The 22,355-nt window shown below is 49.1% G+C and overlaps 1 protein-coding gene across 2 annotated transcripts in view; it reads left to right on the top strand.

Moving 5' to 3' along the window:
• CAPN2 (calpain 2) overlaps positions 1 to 22,355 on the top strand; it is a 29,545-nt gene continuing 7,190 nt past the window's right edge. The window contains exons 1-14 of one of the 2 annotated variants that reach the window (XM_054194947.1): positions 1 to 246; positions 1,163 to 1,232; positions 9,944 to 10,062; positions 10,432 to 10,565; positions 11,435 to 11,603; positions 13,527 to 13,610; positions 15,196 to 15,281; positions 15,970 to 16,044; positions 16,275 to 16,435; positions 16,778 to 16,947; positions 18,205 to 18,216; positions 19,646 to 19,857; positions 21,158 to 21,194; positions 22,070 to 22,135. In XM_054194947.1, coding sequence (XP_054050922.1) covers positions 10 to 246; positions 1,163 to 1,232; positions 9,944 to 10,062; positions 10,432 to 10,565; positions 11,435 to 11,603; positions 13,527 to 13,610; positions 15,196 to 15,281; positions 15,970 to 16,044; positions 16,275 to 16,435; positions 16,778 to 16,947; positions 18,205 to 18,216; positions 19,646 to 19,857; positions 21,158 to 21,194; positions 22,070 to 22,135 — 1,632 coding nt within the window. In that variant the 5' untranslated portion in view covers positions 1 to 9. Of the gene's footprint in view, positions 247 to 1,162; positions 1,233 to 9,943; positions 10,063 to 10,431; positions 10,566 to 11,434; positions 11,604 to 13,526; positions 13,611 to 15,195; positions 15,282 to 15,969; positions 16,045 to 16,274; positions 16,436 to 16,777; positions 16,960 to 18,204; positions 18,217 to 19,645; positions 19,858 to 21,157; positions 21,195 to 22,069; positions 22,136 to 22,355 lie in introns of both variants that reach the window. The other variant, XM_054194946.1, reaches the window with a different exon arrangement.

Genomic DNA, 22,355 nt, shown 5'->3' with positions numbered 1-22,355 from the left:
GGCGGGGCGATGGCGGGGATGGCGGCGGCGCTGGCGAAGGAGCGGGCGGCGGCGGCGGGCGAGGGGCGGCACGGCCACGCCGTCCCTTACCTGGGCCAGCACTTCGGGGCGCTGCGGCAGGAGTGCCTGCAGGAGGGGCGGCTCTTCCAGGACCCCTCCTTCCCCGCCGGACCCGCCGCGCTCGGCTACCGAGAGCTGGGGCCCAGCTCCTACAAGACGCAGGGCGTCGTCTGGCGCAGACCCACGGTAGGGAGGCGGCGGGGGGGGGTGTCTCTGTCCCGGTAGCATCCTTCCGCGGCATCACCGCGTCTTTTCACCCGATTTTTCTCTTTCCCCCCTCCACCCCCCCCGCCACCTTGCCTTAAATTTGGCTTGATTTAATTCTGCGGGTGCTGTTTGCGTTCCCCCTTCTCCCTCTCAGCCCACCCGGAGGCGCGTTTTTCTGGCCGCCTCCCGGTACCGGCACCGGCGGCGGGTCAGGGCACGGATATCGAGACCCGCTCCCGCAGCCGCCCCGCACAGCGTCCAGGCGGCTGCAAAATCCCCGGTGCGCCCGTTTCATGAGGCTGCGGCCGCTCAGAGACTTGGGGATGTCCCTTGGCCCGGGCTGGCGGGGTAACGTGCTCCATCTGGAAAACAAACAGCCAAAAAGCCGTTGTGCTCGCCAGCCGGAGCTCTCCCTGTGGATAAACCATTTGCCTTGGGTAGCGCTTGGGGCTGTCGCTTCCGATAACTCTTTTCCTTAGCAGAGAGATGAGCTGACCGCGATGCAGAGGTTTCCTTTGAGCCCTCGCTCGACACGCACCTCTGGCTACAGAAGCAGCCCTGTCTGTCCACGGGAGCCATCGGGTCAGGAGTCTAGGCATCTCTGAAAGACCCTGATGTAGTCAGTCGCGGGGAGGTAACAGCAGACTGGTGTGTGCACGTGTGTGAAAACACAGTGGACCTCCTGGCACATACTGTGAAGTGAGATGGCTGCCCACAAGCTTTGGTCACCAGCTCCCATTCTCACCGCGCTCAACGTGTCTCGTGCCCCTGCACTCATTCCTGACCCGCTCCATCTCTGTGGTGTTGTCTTGCTGTGGTCAATTCTTGTTTAAATTGGCCTTGTTCCCTCCTTTACCTGCAGAAATATGTAATGCAAGGCTTGTTTTGTTCCCAGGAGCTGTGTTCCAACCCCCAGTTCATAGCCGGTGGAGCCACTCGCACAGACATCTGCCAAGGGGCCTTAGGTAAGGTGGAGGCAGAAAGCTGAGTTTTCCATGCAGGTGCTGCCCCAGGACAGCACGGTTTACACTAAGTAACGCGCTCTGTGAATACATCCTTTTACGTCCTACCACCTCTCTTCATATCACACCAGATCTTCCTTGCCTTCCTTGTGCAGGTAGGGACCACGTGTGTTTGGCCACTGAGCACGACCTTGCTGTGTGCACCGAGCAGGGATGACACAGGCTGGTTTCCTGAGGGCTTTTCTGACCACTGCCAGTCCTTTTCCTGTCCGCATCCGTGTGCCTGAGAGCGGCCTGACTGATTTTTCCCTTTAACAGTCTGCTTAGAAAAGCAGTTGCGTGCGTAGCAGGGCATTTCTTTCCCCAGTGGAAGAGAGTGCTGCTGAGCAGGAAGAACCCCCTGGAAAGATGCGGTTCGGAGAAAATAAATTATATGGGGGGGTTTTCCCTGCTGCTTGCCAGCTCCCCAGGAAAACAAAGCTGGGATATTTCAGGAGGGGTGGGCCAGCCTGTGAGCCCTCTGCTTTTGCCATGGCTGCCACTCAGTTTGTGGGGTGGCAGCCCCTCAGTCCGCCGAGGAGGAGCCGCAGGAGCTGCAGGGATGCCCCAGCGAAGAGCGAAAAGTGAGTGGCTTATCCTGGCTGTGCGTGCACGACTATCTGGGTCTCCAAGCCTCTTGCTTCCCAGAAGGGGTTTTAGGCGAGTGTCTCCATGCCTCTCCTCCCAGAAGGCAGCGAGGAGGAAGCTGCGGGGATGCGAGAGGAAATAAGCTGGCGTGGAAGCAGTGAGGCTCCTATTTATTCCATAACTGTAGGGAGGGGGTTTTAGATTAGACTGACAGCGTGGTTGAGAGGGAAAGCTCTCTGCGTAGGGAAACATGACTAATACGTGCCGTGTGTTGTGCTTTTGCAGCAGGGTTGGCAAAGGAATAAAGTTCTGTTTGTTTGCTTTTCATCGGCATAATATTAGCCACGCTGCGGCTTCTTAGTTTCTAGTCCTGCTGCTGCTATTTGTGTTTTCATGTCCAAAAATACAACGGCTAGGGAAGCTTATTTCACATATTTTGTGCTTGCGTTTCTTTCAGAAGTTATTTAGGTTAGTGCTTTAACAACTAGATACAATTTGAGTAAAAAGCCCTGACAATAAAAAGAATACTTAAATTGTGAATTCAGTTCTCCTAATGCCCCGATATCATCTGTGGCGTGGATTAAGCTCCATTGTGTCATCGGTGAATCCTTGGCATGTCACCAGTTTCCTTCGTGTCTTCTCTCTCTGCCTGATATCATGTCTCCCACCATGACTATTTTGGCATAAAGCCTGTCCCAGCGCTTAACACACGTGCCAGGCATCTCTCCTCTTCTTTTTTTTTTTTTTTTTTTTTATTGCAAAACTTTACAGCTAAGGAGTTGTTCAGCTTGAAATAGGAGTTTATTGTAATGCCATTTCAACATCTGGCATTTTGTAGAGATGCTGGTTTCTGGAGGCACTTAGTTGCTTTCTGCCTTCTGCAGGCTTCCAGCTTTTCTATCCAGATGTTGTGGCAGCAAGAGCACTGGAATGAAAGATTTGTAACATCGTTTTCAAGTTGTGGAGTTGCTGTTGCTAATGCCAAACCTTGTTTGAACTTGATGAGAGCATTTGTTGCCTTAGTGGTCTTCGGACCAGTCAGATGTTCTCATGAGGTTGTACGGTATCACCAAAGGATATGAAGTGACTCACAGCTGGTATTATTTAACCTCCTGAAACAATATTTAAATCGGACATTGTTAGTGTTCTTGGTTGTGTTACTGTTTTTGGCATGACTAAGTACTGCGGTGACTCACCCTGCTATCTTCTTATGAATCTGGGCAGGATTCTGGTATTGTGTGACAGTTTAGTGGTTGATTTAAAAACTAGATGCTATTGGTCTTTTCTCTGTATAGCCATTGAGTTACCAAGAGCCTGTATTGAATCTGCTTTTTCACACAATGAGGCTAGCAGATGTGCTATACAAATATGTTGGGTTGGTTTTTTTGACACTGCCCCAACTGACGCCAGCATTTATATCGATACGTTTACTTAAGCTTCCATTTACTTGAGCTTTGCGTGCTGACACTGATGTCCCATCCCATTTTAGGATGTAACAGAGAACATTGCAGTGGAAGATGTCAGGTGTTCTTGGAAACCTGTACTTTTTATTACGTTGCTTTTTTCCATAGGAAGCATTTGTAGCCTTTACTTATCCCCCAGAGGGCTTGATCACCAAGTAGCAGACTTGTGCCCATATGGAGTTTCATTGCTGTTGCCAGGTCATCCAGAACGTCTTGGGAGTGCTGCAGGGACAGATGAGGCATCCAAAGCACAGGTACCCATCGCTGCTGTAACAGGGCTCTTGGCAGGGGATGTGCAACAAAACAGCTCAGCTAAGGAGCAGTGGTACAGCTGTTCCTTTTAGCCCAAGAGGCTTTGGTCTGTGGGCAAGATGCAGCCTATAAATTTCATCGCTTTTGACCTGAACGGTAGGATACTGCAATGTGTAAAAGGCGTAGCTGATCATCAGCGTGGACAAGGTTGTCCTCGCACCAAGGTGGCATTTTATTAGGTTCTCCAGACACCAAAATTCTGCCCCTTGGGCTTTGGATTCTCCTTTATTCTGTTCTTGTTGCTTTTTAGGAGAAACTTTTAAAGGCAAGTATTTGGAGTTGGTTTTGCAGTATCAGAGCTGAAGTCAGTGATGGTATTTGGCAGCACATGGGATGGGGTGACTCAGTACAGCAGAGGGGAGGAACCAAAGCCACTGCGGAGAGGAAGCTTATTCACCCTTAACCGCCTTCTTTGGAGGGGATGTCACCATGGTATCACAACACTGGGGCGTACACAGCCCAGTGTCTCTCATCTGCTGCTTAGACACAGGTGTCTCCTCCTTAAATAAAAATGTGTGGAACAATAATGAGTTGGGTAGGGTGACTTTAGAAATTTAGATGCATGGCTTTCCCACGTGGGCTGTAAGTGGGTGGCCACAGCCTCATGTTTGTAACCAGGAAACTTCCCGGAGTCCCATAGTATTAATATAAATATGTTCAGCCGTTGATGTAGTTGTTAATCTATAGCTATGAGTGTTTTAAAATAATGATGTGTCCGTGGTTGGCTGAATGTACATTTTTTCTTTGACCCCCTACTCTTACATGGGCTGTGCAGTGGCCAGAGGAGCTGCCTTCTGCTTACAGCCCTCCAGGCGCTTCAAGGGGATGCTATCCTTGTCTTTGCTCTCCAGAATGGCCAATTTTATGGCTATTCATGCTTGCCTTGCAATTACTTTTTTTTTTTTTTGGTAACATTCTTGTTTATAGCTGGAGGTTAGATAAATGCAGAGATGGATGTGTAGAAATAAGTAAAACATTGATAGTAGCAGAAAGGAAGCATGACAGAAAAAAAAAATATATTTCTTGTTAATATAAATAAACTCTCAGCCTGATAATATCCACTTTTCTGGGAGCTTTGTTCTGCCTATTTTATTGTGCATTTCCAAAAATCCTCCATGATTAACCTAGCCTTACTAGCAGACCTTTCAGTCTTCACACAAAGAACCTGCTTGTTAGCCTCCTCTTGGACTTCCCTTCTCTATCAAAGAAAAGCCACCGTCAAGAGCTTTACAAAAGCATCAATTCTTATAGTTAAGACTATTTGGTAAAGACCCTGCTCAGGCTTACTTAGTGCAGACTAAAACTCCAGGTATTATCACAAGATCTGTTCTCATCCAGGCTTTGAGTTATCAGGTCTGCTTTTAGTGATGACTGTTCAGAAGGAGAGAGGTGATACCCTGACTGTTGAGCACTTTTAAATGTGGAAACCAAAGGGTAGTGTTTCTCCCAATATGCTGCATCTGCCTTTTAACCTCAAGAAGACCCTGCCCAGAGTTGTCTGAGTTAAGATCTATGTTTGTCTGACCCCAAATTCTCTTTAGAAACCAGTATAAAGTTCAACAGAGAGATTTTACGGCAAAGTCTGCTGTTTCTTTCTTTTCACGTCTGCCTTGATGGGACAGCCAGAAAGTAAAGGAAATTCTTTGTAAACTGCTTATGGACTTAGAGGTCCTCTGGGGGGAGTTTCTCCTCCTGGAGGTTCAGTGTTTCTTATCTACAGGGGAAATCTGACTCAAAGATGTATTGTAGCATTAAAGGGTGTACGCTCTTAGTCTACGTGCCTGACCAGCTTCTTGACCAAGGTTTCCTGAGCTACTGTGGTCACGCCAAGCTGTTCACTTATTCTTTCCCTGCTTCTCTCTGCCTGCCCAGCCCCTGCCTTGTTTATGGAATAGATATACTAATGTTTCTTTGGAAGAGTGGTGGGACAGCTGCTCCCTGAGCCAGACTTGCTACTAATTTAAATCGGCACAGTTTTTCTGAGGGTAGTAACACCAATGTCAAATGCTCTGGGGGTGTCCTGGGGTGGCTGGGTTTGCCTGGTCGAGTAAGGCTGCGCAATGTGAACTCTGGTTTATGCTGCAGGTTGAGCAATAGAGAGGAAAAATACCTCCACAGCTGACTGCGAACAAGGGGCGTAGGACATGCCGCCAGCAGCTTCCACCCACCCGACAGAGCCTGCACAAAGTGCCCTCAGCTCCGTCCGCAGCTTTGTTGCAGAGGCCAAGAGCTGTATGGTTTTACCCAGCTGTGCCTTAGGACTAGCCCAGCAGTGCTGGGCCGGCTGAGTTGCTCTCTTTCTGGGTTTATCTAATTTAGTCTGAATGAGAGCATGGATCTGCTCTTATGCATGGGTCAGCTCTGTGGAAAAAGGCCTGGGAGTCCTGGTGGACAACAGGATGACCGTGAGCCAGCAATGTGCCCCTGTGGCCAAGAAGGCCAATGGCATCCTGGGGTGCATCAAGAAGAGTGTGGCCAGCAGGTCGAGGGAGGTCATCCTCCCCCTCTACTCTGCCTTGGTGAGGCTGCACCTGGAGTACTGTGTCCAGTTCTGGGCTCCCCGGTTCAAGAGGGACAGGGAACTGCTGGAGAGGGTGCAGCAAAGGGCTACCAAGATGATGAGGGGACTCGAACACCTCTCTTATGAAGAAAGGCTGAGGGATTTGGGTCTCTTCAGTCTGGAAAAAAGACGACTGAGGGGGGGATCTTATCAACACTTATAAATACTTAAAGGGTGGGTGTCAGGAGGATGGGGCCAGGCTCTTTTCAGTGGTGCCCAGTGACAGGACAAGAGGTAACGGGCACAAACTTGAGCATAGGAAGTTCCACCTAAACATGAGGAGGAACCTCTTTACTTTGAGGGTGGCAGAGCCCTGGCACAGGCTGCCCAGAGAGGTGGCGGAGTCTCCATCTCTGGAGACATTCAAACCCTGCCTGGACGGGTTCCTGTGTAACCTGCTCTGGGTGACCCTGCTCTGGCAGGGGGGTTGGACTAGATGATCTCCAGAGGTCCCTTCCAACCCCTGTCATTCTGTGATCTGCCTAACCACGTGAAGGCATCCTGAAAGTCTAGGTAAGCATACCTGTACTGGCTTTAGTCTAGCTAGTGTAGGTCTGAGATGCCAGAGACTCACTTCACTGCCGAGTTGCGTGTGTCTGTCTGTAAAAAACCTTGCGGAGCGTGGGATGTGTGCTGGGGTTGTTCTGCTGCTTGGACAGGCACCTCTCTGCGGGTTATCAGTTATTTGGCCTCTGTGCTGAGATGAGCCTGGTTAACGTATAAATTTGTGTGTTTGTGACTTGTCCCATGCCTGTTCCCAGGGTTCAGGATGCTTTGAGATTGCTGTTTGTTAGAAATTGAAAGACTCACTAAGGCTTGCTGACTTTTCCCAGGTGTGAATGATTGCTCCTGCTGGAGGAGGAACAGCGGCACAGCAAGGAGAATGACGATCCTAGCTCTTTTTCTTTTGGGATTTTGTTGGTCTTAAAGACACAGCGGCTCCTGGGTGCTAGAAGAGGAATATTTGTGGGGGAGGCCAAGGGTTACCCACCTGTGTGCAGTGCTGGGGTGTTGATGGAGAGTGCTCAGCTCTCCTGCAGTGTGTGCTGGTCCAGTGCACATGTATGTTTACATAAATACCATTCTCCCACTATGTCTCTAACACACAATATTTCTGCTGTCTAATACATAACAACCCACCGCTCTCTTGACCCAGAAGAGGCGTGTGACAAGCTGTGACCTCCTTTAACTCCATAAGGTGACAGAAAGACTTTTTGTCTGGGTTAATGAATTGACTTGCTGGGTGATGAGTGCCAGTGGGAGAAAAACAAGAGCCCCAGTCGAAGTGCCAGGGCTGTTCTTCAGCAGGGGGTTGTCCCTTGGACTTGAAGAACCCCAACTCTGGCTCAGAAACTACCTGTTTTGGAGACTTATAAAAACATGGACCCTCAGTACAGAAGGGATCTCTGGACAGTCTCTCCCAAGTGATTACCATGTTGTCAGCCTTATTTGAAGACTCCTTTGGTCAAAAAAAAAAAAACAACCCCAAAAAGAAAAAAAAAACACAAAAAAAACCCCTACAAACATAACTTTGCATGGGCAGGCCATGTATGGGAGAGCACAGATCTAAGCTGAACTGAAGTTGAAGTCCCGTTGTTGCCTTTTGACCAAAGGGTTTGTTTGCAGAGCCCTTTAACATCCTCCTCTGTAAGGAGAATTGCCGCGAAGGGTAAGTGCTAAAGCCCCCGTGTGGCTGGGGGACAGAGGATCGCGCTGTTAATTGTAGATTAGTCCATCTGAAAATATCTCTCGGTGTGTTCTGACGCCAGTCCCTTTCCCAGCAAGCACGGTTGCTGTGCTTGGCGGTGCCTCTGGATGCACCACGGCACCAGAGGGTGCGCGGCTCCCGGGGAAGGGGCTCCCAACCCTGTGAGGGAGGCTGCAAGAAGAGTCGCCATTTTGCAGGGAGAGATGGATGTGCTGTCGCAGAGGAGGGAGGAGGAGCATCCTCGTTGCTTCATAATCTGCCACAGGAGAATGGCAAGGTGATTTTCCTGTTTGGAAACCTTCTCTGACAGATTTTCTCCCTTTTGCAGTACAAGCAGCCAGAGGCAGAGCTGAAGGGAAAGTTTTATGTTCGATTCTTCCCCTCCGGGTTATGAAATAGTAAAACAGCTCAGGTTTTGAAATTGTTCTGCGATTTCACATCTTCCACCTTTCGTGAGATGCGAAAAGGGCCACGGGACAAATGTCATTCCTTGAGCTGCTGCCGGGGATCAGCTGTGAGAAGCAATGGGCGGCCTGGAGGGAGCTGCCGGTTGCCTGTGTTCCTCCATGTGCTCTCTGAGCAGTGCCGGGTTTGAGCCTGGGGGTGACCAGGAGCTGCTTCTCCCAGAGACTTTCTCCCAGCCACCCATTTGAATCCTGGCTTCTCCCCTGCGAGATTTTGACCCTTTTGCCGTAGGGGAGAGCTTGCTGTATAGAGACGGCTGTTTTGCTGGCCTCTGACTTGCTGGCAGCCGTGGCCGATTGATGTTTCTTGAACCTGCGTTCCTACACATGCTGCAGGACCATTCTGTGGGATCTGATGGGTCATGGCAGATCTGGTAATGGCAACAAGGAGTTTTGTGTGGGGTTGTGGGAGTCAGGGGACCAGCTGGGTCTTTAAATCTCTAATCACCTTGCTAATGGGTTGGGGAAAACCCAGGGCTGAGCAGCAAGGTAGCTGCTCTGTTAAAGTTACACTGGTTTCTGAAAACAGTTAACAAAAAAATAGAGGTAATGTTTACATAGTTGTGATCTCCTCCTCCCTCTGCTTGGTCGGAGATGGTGTGGAAAAATGCTATCCAGACAGCCTGGGCCCTGGGGCTGCGGCATGCAGGCTCGGTGTGTGTTGGCTCCATCCCAGGAAGGGTGAAGAGGTGTGAGGGACTGGGGAACAGTGCCTGCCTTCAGACCTTCCCTGACTCTCTGGTGACTAGCGCCAGAGACGGGATGTGGGACTAAACAGGGAGGCCTCTAGCAAGAGCCTCCAGAGCTGTATAAGGTGAAAGGAGCTCCTGTCTGGCAGAAGTCTGGCAAGAGACCTTAAAGGGAGCTTGTCTGTAGGGTAGACCTCTGGACGGCAAGTCAACAGGCGTTGATTAAACATGGAGGAGGGAAAGGAAAACAGCCAACGCTTGAGAAAACACTGGCCTTTTGAGGAGAGACTGCACCCCTGAGTACCTGCATGTGCCCGCAGGCCCGGCTCTTTGCCTTTTCCCCATCCTGCTTCCTAGCCTGTAGACACTCAATTGAATATCAAGGTTTCTTTCAAATAGTCCCAGCATGGGTGATAACTGTGCTAGTAGATCATAAAAAGGCCTGCTTTTACTCTTTTTTTTTTTTTTTTTTTTTTTTTTTTTTACTCTGGTCTTGAGGAAATGCAGCACTCACCTGGAAATGGTGTGTGTTTGTGTACATGGATTTGATCTGCCTTAGAGGTAAAGCGATGGGAGGGGTGATCTGATCACAGCTGAGGTGGCTATTAGTTATAATCACAGAGTCACAGAATGGTTAGAGTTGGAAAGGACCTTAAAGATCATCTCATTCCAACCCCCCTGCCACGGGCAGGGACACCTCCCACCAGACCAGGCTGCTCGAAGCCCCGTCCCATTGTCTAAGAGCATTCTGTAAACCTTTGAGTTGTTTAAACATTTCTGTACCTCTCCCCCCACCATTTTAGCATCCACTCTGAATGCACAATCCCTATGTAGTACAAAAACTAAAGAATAAGGTTTTAATAATGAAATTCTTTTTTTTTTTTTTAACAGGGGACTGTTGGCTCTTGGCTGCTATTGCCTCTCTCACTCTGAATGAAGAAATACTGGCTCGTGTCGTTCCTAAAGACCAGAGCTTCCAGGATAAATATGCAGGAATTTTCCACTTCCAGGTAAGTGGAAAACTGTCTCCTGCCGTCCCCCCGGTGCTGGTGGCCAGGAACTGGCTATTCATGTCCACATGTGTGGTGTTTCCTGGAACATTTTGAGGGGTGTCAAAGAGTCAGGCATAAAAATGGAGACATCCAAAAAGGGTCATGATGGCGGAAGAAAGATGACTGCTAACCAAAGAACCGTGAGCCAGGGCTGTCTTTGTGGTCCTTCCTCCACCAGCAGATCCAGCTGAGGATGTGCATCCCTGAACAGCTGGCTGTGAGGAGGGGTTGCTTTTCCTCTAGGAAATGGGTGTTAGCAGATAAACGTCCTGGTGGCCTGAGTGCACAGCGTGGGGCGGTGACGAGGGGTTTGTGCTCTCTCTGCAGTTCTGGCAGTACGGGGAGTGGGTGGACGTCGTGGTGGACGACAGGCTGCCCACCAAGAACGGGGAGCTGCTCTTCGTGCACTCGGCAGAGGGCAGCGAGTTCTGGAGCGCGCTGCTGGAGAAGGCCTACGCCAAGTGAGTTGAGGCCAGGGCAGCCCTGCTAGGGCAAGGGAATCTGCTTTCACCCCGCTCAAATGTCCTCGTGTCTCTCCTTCCCCATAGCATCCTCAACTCCACAGATACTATGCATTTACAATGTCAGCCTAATTGTCACCCTTCAAAACTTCTAGGGTATCCCACAGGGGCTGCTTTAGTAAAGCTTTGCCAGCAGGTGCTTAGGACAAATAGCCGAAAGTATCGGCTTTGCTGCCAGCCAGGAAAAAGAGCTCTTGCACCTCATGGGAAGGCTGTTCCTAGAGGGCTGTCCCCTGTCACCGGGGCCTGGGAAGCTCCGTTTCATCTGCTCTATGCACCTGTGAGGGCTTCAGCATGCCAAGCACGCCGGTCCGCGTGCCCAGGTCTCTCAAATCCAAATTTCCAGTTTTGGGATGGATCGGGGGGAATTCTGCCATCTAACATTACTATTTTCAGTTGACTTAAGAAATTGAGCTGATTTAGGTCAGCTGAAAATTAGACCTGTGATTGTTAAAGGAATGGAACTAGAGAGGCAAATTGTTGGGTCTTGATTTTTTTTTTTCTAAATATTCTTCTTTCTTCAAATAGTGATCATGATTTTTATCATTGATATGACCGAGCCTGCAAACTGTATACATGATCATATAAAATGGGCTTTCCAAGTACAGAGGCGTAAGGAGCAAAGCTGGGGGGGCGCATTTGTAGCTGCTGTGGTGCTGTTAAAAGCAGGAAAGCCGTGACAGTTGGCACAACTGAGTGCCCCTCTCCAAAAGAAGAGGAGAATAGGTAACCTGATGGTTGTGTGTGTGTGTGAGAAGAGGAAAATACAGAGCCTGACGGTTGTCTGTGTGTGTGTCCCCATTTGGCAGGCTGAACGGCTCGTACGAGTCTCTCTCTGGTGGCACCACCACCGAAGGCTTCGAGGACTTCACTGGAGGAATTGCGGAATGGTATGAGCTGCAGAAGGCACCACCCAACCTCTTCAAAATCATTCAGAAGGCACTTCAGAAAGGCTCTCTCCTTGGCTGCTCCATCGACGTGAGTTAGTGGGCTTATTGCTGGGCGCTCGGCTCTTGCTGTGTGTGCGAGCAGCTGGGGGTGTGCACAGGAGGTGCACGGAGGATGCTGGTCCCCTTGATGCCTCCAGTTCCCTCCTTTCCCTTTGAGCTGAGAGTGTGACACAGGCATGTGCTCCTCTGGGGCGTTGCTTCTCAAAATAGGGTGAAATCAAAATAGCTTGACTTCATGCGTAAAAGCTCAGTGCCTCCCATGTTCTTCCTCAAGACTTAAAGCTTTTCCTGTTTCAGAGGTTCACGGTAACGAACTGCACAGGGAACTCATTGGGGGTCCCGATGGACATCTTTGCTCTTAAGAAAAGCCCATAGTTTGGCAGCAGGTTGGCACAGGCTGGGTGGGTTTGGACAGAAAGCTGCTGCCAGTGGCTTCTGCTGTCGGATGCTCAGAGATAGCAACCTCCGTCCTTGCTGTAGCCTGTTTCTTGCACAAATCGTACCAAAACGTTCCCAAAAAAATCTGGGCTCTGTTCTTGAAGCAGAGAGGCTCAAACTGTTGCCAGGCCTTTAAAGGCTTTGTGGGGAAAACACGTCACCAGAAGCTGAACCTGCACCAGAAGGGAAAGAGGAGCTTTGGCCCTGCCGGCAAAGGATTCGGCATTGCTTTTAGCCTAGCTGAAATGAGTCTTAAGTATTGTCATTACGATAATTGCCCTGCTCCCAAAGGAGATTACATCTTAGTTATGTCTAAAGGGAAGGTAAACTGTTTACAGGGACCCTGTTCATAATATAACTCAAGTGTTTCCTCCCATTTTTTAAGTTAAATCAGAGTCACCGGAGAGGGAAGCTTCACAGCAGGAAAAGTACTTGGTTTGATGTCAGCGTGCAACTTCACAGCACTTTTGAGGCCTGTTTTACTAGTTTGCATTTAGATGAGAATCCGACATCTGGATTTTTGCCCCAGCACGATACAAATCTTGTCGGGGGCTAGGGGAAGTAAATATATTCTTTTGTTGATAAGTGCTGACACTTCCTGTGTTAGAAACTAATTGTTAGTGACTTTAGCCTTTGAAAAATTCTGTAAAATCTCTTCTCTTCTGAAAGAGAAACAGGGACACAGAGGTTAAGCATTACATGGAGAGTGCGCTGCAGGGCAATAAAAGGGGCATGAATTGACAGCAGGAATCGTGTCTGCTTGATCCCACCCTCTCTTTTTGTTACGCTGCTGATCTGCTTGTTTAAAGGTCACACACTTTCTGAATTGGTGGGAAGGCCATGGCAAACATACGTTTCATAGAGGGTTTAAGCATCCTTAGAGCAAGATGTCGAGCAGTCACTTTCTAGCAAGAAGTGGTTTTTCTCTGCAGCATTTATAGGCCAGACTGCCCAAGTATTGTAGTGGCCACGAAAAAGTGAGAGGGTGATATGCCTTCAGGTATGAATGGCATCTGACGTGCAGCCTTTTCCCTTGCTCCCCTGCATGGGTGGTGGAGCCAAAGGGGGTGTTTTGACCCAAAAGCAAAGCACTGAGGCTCCCTGGTGATGCCTGGGCAGCCTCAGGCCAGTCATTCCCTGTGTTCTTCCTGGTCCCTTGAGATCATGGACTTTGTCGTGTGTATTCCCTTTGAATGGTGTTTGGAGATGGACCAGAGGGGATGTGCCACACCAAGTGTTTTGGAGCCAGGAGGGAGCTTTGCTGCAGTGGAGGGGTTCTGGCATGCATCCCGTGTCACCAACGTGGGCCCTGGAGGCTCCAGCACCACAACACATGCGGGTGTCCCCTTTCCCCACCTTGTCACACAGATCCCTCTCGTTGCCTCTGTGCGGCAGCTAAACCCCCCCGCAGCCTGCCAGTGAGATTGAAGTTCCATTGGAGCGGGAAGCTTTGCTCCATTGAATCTCCTTCCACGCGGGAAGCCACGCTCACTGACTTTCTTTGCTTCTCCAGATCACCAGCGCGGCAGAGACGGAGGCAGTCACTTCCCAGAAGCTGGTGAAGGGACACGCATATTCAGTCACCGGGGCAGAGGAGGTAGGTGGGCTTCCCCGCAGGTGTGAAATGCAGCCAGCTTTGTGCGTGGTCCTCCCCAGGTCGCGGCAGCAGCCACAAATTCATCGTCAACTTGGCAAATCCTTCAGTCTCATCCGTTTTGCCCAATGAAGTTTTGAGTCCCTACTTTCTGAAGAAATACCGAATTAGTTGGCGTGTGTTGGATAAAGGCAAACTTGACTTCTGGTGGGTTTGATTAAAAAAAACCCTTTTTATTCATAAGCACTGCTGTTTCCCGGTGAGCGGGGCGGCGGGGAGCCCTGTGCAGAGGGCACACTACCCTCTGCTGGTCGCCGGGCCCTTCAGCACATTTCTGTACAGCAGGCAGCACTCTGCCTTACCTGCACAGCAAGACGGGCGAGAGATGTGTGCCAAGGGGAAAAAAAAAAAAAGTTATTGTCCCTTAAATGCCCGCTGAACAGCACCTTTGGGCAGGGCACGGTGGTCCGATGCAAGGTCCAAGAGCAGGTAACTGGGGAAGGCAAGGCCAGTGAAAACAAAGGAAGCAGATTGTGGCGTCCTTCCAGGTATGTAATGGACTTTCGGGTGTGTAATGGCCACTTCACTGGTAATTGTTTCTGAAATGCCTCTGAAACTTCAGAGCGAGGTGCAGAGAGCTGCTGACAGTGCTGCGCTGAGGTGGACGCTGCTAATGGGCAGGTTTGTGTGTGTGCATTGGGTCGTCCTCTCGCAGCAAAAGCAGCGAAGAGGGAGTTTGTTGACCTTAATTCACAAACAGGCGTGACTTAGCCAGGCTTTTCCTTTGGACATATGTGCAGGCTTTGTAAGGATAGTTCATCTCGGGCACCGGACCGTCATTTCTGGACTCTGCACTGCTGATACTCTGCGCAGTTTTCTTGGCTTCAGGCTCTAGAGGTGCGCCAGCCCCTTCGTCAACTTAATGCTCTGTGCACCCCATAAATACTGCATGTTCCCACTGAAACTCGTACAGCTTTGCTTGGCCTGGCCCCTGTGCGCGCAGAGATCGGCAGGTAACGAGCCAGGGCCTCGGCGCAGTGCGAGGAGGTGCTGTGGTGGCAGGGCTGATGCCGCCGCGCTGCAGGGCATTTGTGTGGTTAAAGGGGCTGTGGCCGGACTGAGTATCCCATCTCTTGTAATACGTGCAGCTGAGATCATATATAGGGAGGGGAGAAAAAAATCAATTTGAATATGAAAGGGTGGTTAATACTTATATATAGGTGAAAACTTTAGGGAAACATCCCCTTGTACCTGCTTTCTGGCAGTCCTGCAGCAGCTTTACGTTCCCTTTGCTTGCAATCCCATCAGAGGTAACTTTTTGTAGCAGCGCAAACCAGACGTTTTGGTTATTGTGAGCTTTGATTGCAGAAAAAAAGCCTCTGGAGAAGCTTGGGCACGTGGAGCTCATTCAAAATTGGTTTGACTTCATGTCTTTTCGACCAGCTGAATGTGTATTTGTGTACATACACTGTAGTGTTTGCGGAGTGCTGAGATACTCTGTCACGTCCTTTAATTCCCGTAGAAAAAGTGGAAGGGAGCGGAGTGCTGAGTCCCTGTGTAACTCTCCATGCACTTCTGATCCCATCAGGTGAGCTTCCGAGGAACGGTGCAGAAGCTGATCAGAATCCGAAATCCCTGGGGGGAAGTGGAGTGGACGGGAAAGTGGAATGACAAGTGAGTCGATGGCTTGCGTGTTCCCTGTAGGCTTTTACTGCAGGGGTACGACTGCATTTCTGCTGTCGTCTGTCTTCCCCCTACCTCGGATTCCTCTCACTCATCTGGATATGATGTCTGCTCCGAGCAGCTTAAAAGAAGCCTCCCACACCACTGTCATCTCCTGCATAGGCATCACAGCATGCGGTGCCCTTCATGCAAACACCTGCCTTTGTGTAAGGCGCAGTGATTTGATTGGTGGCTCCTACAAGCCTCTCTGTAGTGTCTGCTTCTTTAACAGCCCAGGTTTGGTGGTGAGCTTCTGAAAACTTAATTTCTAAAAGGGCTTTAAAAATCTGTTTCTGTGGTCAGCAATGAATACACGCTTCTGTGGCTGGGTAGTATTTATTCTGTGTCTTGCTTTTTCTAAAATAAAGCTCCGTCTCAGTCAAAGCATTAGCACTTTTTGCAAGTAGAACTCTGTTTCAGGACCTTACTTTGGATGTTGAAGAAGTGAGGTATCAAATACCCCAGGTCCCTGTATTTTAATTCTGCTATGGTTTGAGAGCCCTGGAGCTGCTATCAGCTAGATATTGTGGAGTACTGCAATTGCATGGAGCTGTAAGAAAGTAAAATTGTTGTTCCAGAACAGCTACGTTAGGGTTTAACCTTTACCGTACCCTGTAGTTGACGTGGGGTTGTCTTTCAGCTGCCCAAACTGGAGTGGTGTTGACCCTGAGGTGCGGGAGCGTCTGACCAGGAGGCATGAAGATGGGGAATTTTGGTAAGTACCACCGGGTTTCCATTCAGGCTGAAGAGATTGTCTTCTCCTCTGTTTTTTTCACACCAGGTAACCTCTCCCAGTACGCTAGTACACTTTCCAAGAGAAGTGAGCAAATTCACCCCAAATCCTAGTGCTAAATTGCAGCAGGAGAGAGGATGGATAGACAAGGTGGTACTTTAGAAAACCTGTCCATTCTAAGGAGACGTTGTCTGTGGCATTGCCTCCCACAGGATGGCGTTCAACGACTTCTTGAGACATTATTCCCGCCTGGAGATCTGTAACCTGACTCCGGACACCTTGGCAAGTGACAGGTACAAGAAGTGGAGCCTGCTGAAGCTGGATGGGAACTGGAGGCGAGGAGCCACTGCAGGGGGCTGCAGGAATTACCCAAGTAAGAGCGTGCAGTCACCACTCTGATGGAGGGAACCCTTTATACTTGTCCACATGTACTTTCTCTGGGAGCTTCTTCTGGGAGCTGGTTTGGGGTGACCTATGAAGGAGGAGGATGTACATGGGATACCTGGGACTAAGGTCCAAAAAGTGCAAGGTTTTTGGGGAATGTGGCTCCCCGATGGGGGATCTAGTTGTGGTTGTAGAGGCTGGGATGGTAGTGTTAAGATTTCCTTCTCGCAGCTGATTTTGGAAATCAGTCTTGCATCTGTCCTAGACAACATTTATATATCGGCACGGCTGCTTTCAGCATCTCAGCTGTTTGCATAAATCCAATTCCCAGACACTTTCTGGACGAATCCACAGTATTTAATTAAGCTGGAGGAAGAAGATGAGGATCCTGATGATCCTGAGGGCGGCTGCACTTTCCTCATTGGACTGATTCAGAAGCACCGGCGGAAGCAGCGGAAGATGGGAGAGGACATGCACACCATCGGCTTTGCGATTTACGAGGCAAGTAAGGCAGTACAGGTGCATGGGAGGAAAAGGAAAACTTACCCTATAAATGGGGCACTGCAGTTCTCAGATTGGGCTTTCTGTCAAAACTCAGCTGGATTGAGTCGGACACCAGCTGCAGCAAGGAAAGTTCCACTTAGATGTTTGGAAAGTTATCCTCCACAAAAACAGCGGTGCAGCACAGGGACAGGTACCCAGAGAGATGATGGAATTTGTGTTCCTGGAGATGGCCAAACCTAGGCTGGACAAGGCCCTGAGCAACATCATTAACTTTGATATTGGCCTTACTTTGAGTAGGGGGTTGGACCAGAAGACCTAGAGGCCCCTTCCCACCTATAATATTCTGTGATTCTAGATGGAGGAGAGAAAAATTATTTAAAAATAAAATTAAATTAAAGCGTAGAACTCCAGTCTGACCTATGCTTGCCAGGCTGTGGTGAAAAGCAGCAGGGTGAGAGTTGCTGTCACGTGGTGGGGATATGACGCCAGCTGGGACACCAGCGGTAGCTTGGGGAGTGTGAACCCAGCAGCAGAACCAGCCAAGACACCTGTAAAACTCCTTCTGCTGAATAAAGGGTCGGAGACACGTCTACAGTAACTCCTTAAGCAGGACATTTTGTTCAGAGCTGCGAAGCAGCGTTGGTTAGCTGGCAGTGAAAACAGGAGTAATGGTCGTGCCTGCAGGTTGCTCTGTAACCACGGGCAATGTGTGCAACTGCTTGCTTTCTCAGTGTCCCGGCTTTGGAAAAGCTTGTCGGAGAATCTGGTCCCTGTAGGCAAATAAGGTTTAAAGCAAAGCTAGGTCCTCTGAACCCATCAGGAAACAGAAAGCTGCATTATTGTCCTGCTCCGCCCCTGCCCCCTCTCCTGATGGTGGGGAGGACAGGTGGGCAGAAGGGAGAAAGAGAAGATGGGAAGAAATAGTAGAGAAACTGAGTCTAATAAAGATATCAGAGTGGGCAGCAGGGTCGAGGGTCAGCAGGAAGCCACGAGCAGCCTGGCTGTGTCCGTGCCAGGCTGCCCACGCTCCGGGTCAGCCCCGCCTGCCCCCGGGATGGAGTTGGGAGCAGAGCCAGCAGTCGGTGTTGGGTGACGTGGGCTCAGTGCTCACCTTCCCCCTCGAGCTGACTTTTTTTTTTTTTTCCTTCATTTTTTTCCCAAGAATGTGGATGTACCTGCTAACCAGTGGTGAAAAGAAGTAGCCCCGGAGCTGCCATTCCACAAGCAAATAACTCTCTCCTTTTCTCCTTGCAGGTGCCCCCAGAGGTATGTAGCATGCGTTGGCGGTCAAGATGCAGAGTTGGGGCTGAATGGCTTGTGGGAAGAAACAGTTCAGAGGATCCTCCCTCCTTCACTGCAGGACAATATTGACTGTGCAGAGTCTAAAGTTAGAGGCCATTTATTCTGGAAGGGGGCTTGAGCCCATGTTGCGTTTTCAGAGTGTCTCGGGTTGGGATGAGAGCTCTCTGTACTGCAGAAACTCACCACAGCTGCTCTTCCACGGGTCTTCTCCCACCCAGACCCACGCCTGCTCCCCCGGCACGCAGCTGCTTTTCTCAGGTTTGCGCAGACTTTCGCGTTTGACATGCAACCAATATTCCAAGGAGGTGTTTATTTTCATTTCCCTAAGCACCGTCTTTATTGGTTTCTCTCTTGTTTCTACCTGCAGGTAGCTGATAGCATGCCCCAGGGGTGCGAGAGGGGTGCACAGGCGATGCCTATGCAATAGGAGGCAGGGCCGCAGACGCCTCTGAGCTGCTGCTCCTCAGAGGAACAAGTGAGGTTGAGCAAAACGCCTGGTAACCTCATTACAGGGCTTTGCTGGAGGCAAAGCACCTCGCGGCTCCTGAGGCCACGCTCAAACCATCTGCTGTTATGTAAAATGTGGTTTCATCAGGAAAGGAAATCGTGCTACCAGTTAATGAAATTTCTTACCTACCTTTTGAATGCCTTAGCAGTACTCTTGTCAGCTCCTCAGCTCTCACCCTAGTGGTTCAAAAATAGGATTTCCATAAAACAGAGACTCTAGCTACAGTCCCCGTGACTTTTCCCCCCAAAGATGGAATTTTATCTCCCACCGTGGCAGCGGGTCTGACAGGTTTCGCATTCTTAAAAATCCAGGAGGAGGTTTCTGAACCATGCTGGTTCCTGATGTTTGCTTCTAGAGCTGAGCTAGCCCACCTATAAGACCCTACGCAGAGGAGTTTGTTCTGGAAGATGTGACACTCCAAATATGTTTTTATAAGGCATAATGTTTATTTTATTCTTGGGGGCCTTGATAAGCAGGCGCTCTGCCTTGATGCAGCCTGACCTCAGCAGCAGAGCTGAGCTGCAGTCCTTGGTGGCACCAGCCCTGGGGACCAGAGGGACATGGGTTGTAATCCATCTCACTTTAAAGAAACATGGTTGGTGGAAGAGTTTGCCAGATGTCTTCACAACCTGTTCACCAACTGCAAAACGCAAGCATGACCCTAATGATGTATTGAGATGATCCGCAAATTATTGTTTGTACCCACAGCTCAGGAGTACTGTGGTGGGATGTACCCCCCCACTTTCTCTGTTCTCTTTTGGTTCTCTTTTTTTTCCCCCATACATAGCCAATTGTCATATCTATTACATTTTTAAATTGTAAATGCAAATACATGCAAACTGTGGGTTGGTTGGTTTTTTTCCTTCTTTCTTTGCTTTTCTGAAGTTTTCTGGCCGGACGAATATTCATCTGAGCAAAAACTTTTTCCTGACCAACAAAGCAAGAGAAAAATCGAACACCTTCATCAACCTCCGAGAAGTGCTGAACCGGTTCAAGCTCCCTGCCGGAGAATATATCGTCGTGCCCTCGACCTTCGAACCCAACAAGAATGGGGATTTCTGTCTGCGAGTCTTCTCCGAGAAAAATGCAAACTCCACGTATGTAGCTTTTTTGTAGCCATATTAGAGTGGTGTGGGCACACGGGTGATCTCTGGTCCCTCTCATGGGTGTGGAAGGATGGAGCAGCCCAGGGCTGGGGGACATCGGCTTACGCAGGGAGCGGGGAGTGGGGATGCGCAACTGCCCTGCGCGGATGGGCTGCCGGCAGCCCTGGTTTGTCCCCAGTTTCCCCATGTGCAACTGAGGAAAGTCTGAGTAAACTTATCAGGAAGGAATGGTGATGGAATAATAAAATAGTATAATGTAACAAATAATAATAATTATTATTAATAATAATAACAACGCTTGTTATTACCAGCCGTAACCTTTTTAGTTGCTGGGCTGTAGGCAGCTGGGTGCCACAGCAGAGGCTGGTCTGTGGAGAAGAGGAAGCCCCAGTGAGCGCAGGCTGGGCTCTCCACGCGCGGGAGGTGCCTGTGCTTTTGGCCGTCTGGGACCGCGCCGTTCGCAGCGATTGGTATCACACCTTTGAGATCAGGCTGCAAAAAAAATTCAAGATACTTGCTCAACCAAATGGTACCTTTGATAAAATTAAAATGGGCTTTAATGGAGCGGGATCAAACCGCACAGTTAGCTGTGAAGAAGCCGTGAAACAAGAGAGACGTGTGTCGCATCTTAAAGAGCAGCTGGGCTAAGGCCTTGGGAAGAGGCGTGGGATCTTTGGTGTTGAGTTCTCTAATTCAAAAAAGCAAAAACCTTTCTACTGTTCTGTAATCTGTTGTTGCGTGTTTCTGTAGCAGTCAGAACACTGGGATGTCAGTTGTGCGAAGGCACACATCTAGCTTTTGATGGGCCCTTATCGCTGCTTACGCACCATCTGTTGGTGTGATGCTCCCACCATGGCTGGGGGTCAGTGTGAAACACTTCTGCCACTCTGGCACGTCTGAATGACTTTGTCTCTCACTCTTGCTGTTTTAAACGAAAAAAAAAAACTAGATATAAGTTTGATTTGCGCCTGAGAGCCTGGTCCTGGGCCGAGGTCTGTAGGCAGTGGCACTAAGTGACCCAAAGGGTTATGTCTGACCCAAAATCCTGTCTGTGATTCTGCAGGATGTTGCACAGTTTGTAGTGTGGTTTGAAACTCTTGTTGCCGTGGCAAAATACTGCTTTCAGGTGTGGTATGCAGGGTCTGTGGCTGATTTAATCCAGTAACCTCTGAGCTTTGAACGCTCATCGTTATTCCCATAATTTAAAGAATCTCTCATTAACTGAAACTTGAAGCCAGGGCATCAGAAAAGTGACTTGTTTTGGTTTTAATATTGATTTCTTTCTTTCTAGGGTTATAGATGATGAAATTGAGGCCAATTTTGAAGAGGTATATCTTAACTTAAATGGAGATAATTTTGCTGTAAACGAGTGGGGTTGGAGTGCTCTGTTCCCTGCGCGGGGCAGCGCTTAGCTACAGGCGTTGCCAAGAACTGTTGTCCCGCTTTGGAAACAGATCTTTCAATATCCATAGTTGAACGTCCAGCAAATGGAGATATCGTAAGCAAAATGGAAACGTGTTGTCCTTTCTCCAGAATGGTGAACTTGGGCTTCCCAGGTAGAGGAGAATCAGGTACTCCCTGCAGAGGCAACTGGGGCCATGGGAAATTCCCTCTGTTTGCCAGGAATCTGAGAGTGCAGCCCTTTAGCTACAGGGGTGTTTTTGCATGCGATGTTGTTTCCATGAGTAAGTAGTGGCTCACCGTATGCTTAGTCTTGCTGGAGATGTTTCACCTCCTAATGCATCTACAACTCTCTGTGATTTCTTTTTTTTCCATATTTTTTTCTTCCCCAAGATGAGAACTTAATTTTGCTTTCTTGTCTTTAAATGAAGGCAGCTGGTCCAACAGTCGTAGCAGCAGCGACAATGAAGTTCTGAATTTGGGTGTGATTTTTCTTTTTTTTTTTTTTAATAAAGAATTTTTAAAAGTGGGGGGGGTTGGGTTTTTTTTGTGTGGTGCTTTTTTTTTTTTTTTTTTTTTTTTAAGTAAAAGACATTGCTAAAGTTCTTAATTCCTGCCGTGCTTGCAACACCAGCATTTTGAGGCATCCCTGAAAATAAAACTGATTAAAATCAAAGTAATAGCACTCTGTACCTTCAACTTTGCCATTTAAATTGTGTTTTACTAGAGGCAAGGAAATGCATTAAGTCCTTCTCAGGCAGAAAAGTTCCTCCTTTCCATATTCTCTATTTCTCTCTCCTAGACCGAGATCAGTGAAGATGACATCGAACCCAACTTTAAAAAGCTTTTTGGACAGCTAGCAGGAAGTGTGAGTGTTTTGGGGTTTTTTTGTTTTGTTGTTTTTTTGTTGTTTTTTTTTTTTTTTAAGGACTTACTGCTAGCATGGGTGAGTGGGTAAGAGAGACGCCTCGCCCAGCATGGAGTGTAATTCCTGTGCTGAGTCAGATCTTGAGCATGTGCATAATTGTGCATGCAAAAATCTGTGTAGTTACCAGTCTGCTTACACAACGGATTTGTGAGCGCTCCTG

The sequence above is a fragment of the Rissa tridactyla genome, chromosome 3 (genome assembly GCF_028500815.1).
Source record: "Rissa tridactyla isolate bRisTri1 chromosome 3, bRisTri1.patW.cur.20221130, whole genome shotgun sequence".
Taxonomy (NCBI): Eukaryota; Metazoa; Chordata; class Aves; order Charadriiformes; family Laridae; genus Rissa; species Rissa tridactyla.
The sequence above is the reverse complement of the archived record's forward strand: the minus strand, read 5'-3'. Positions and strand labels throughout refer to the sequence as shown.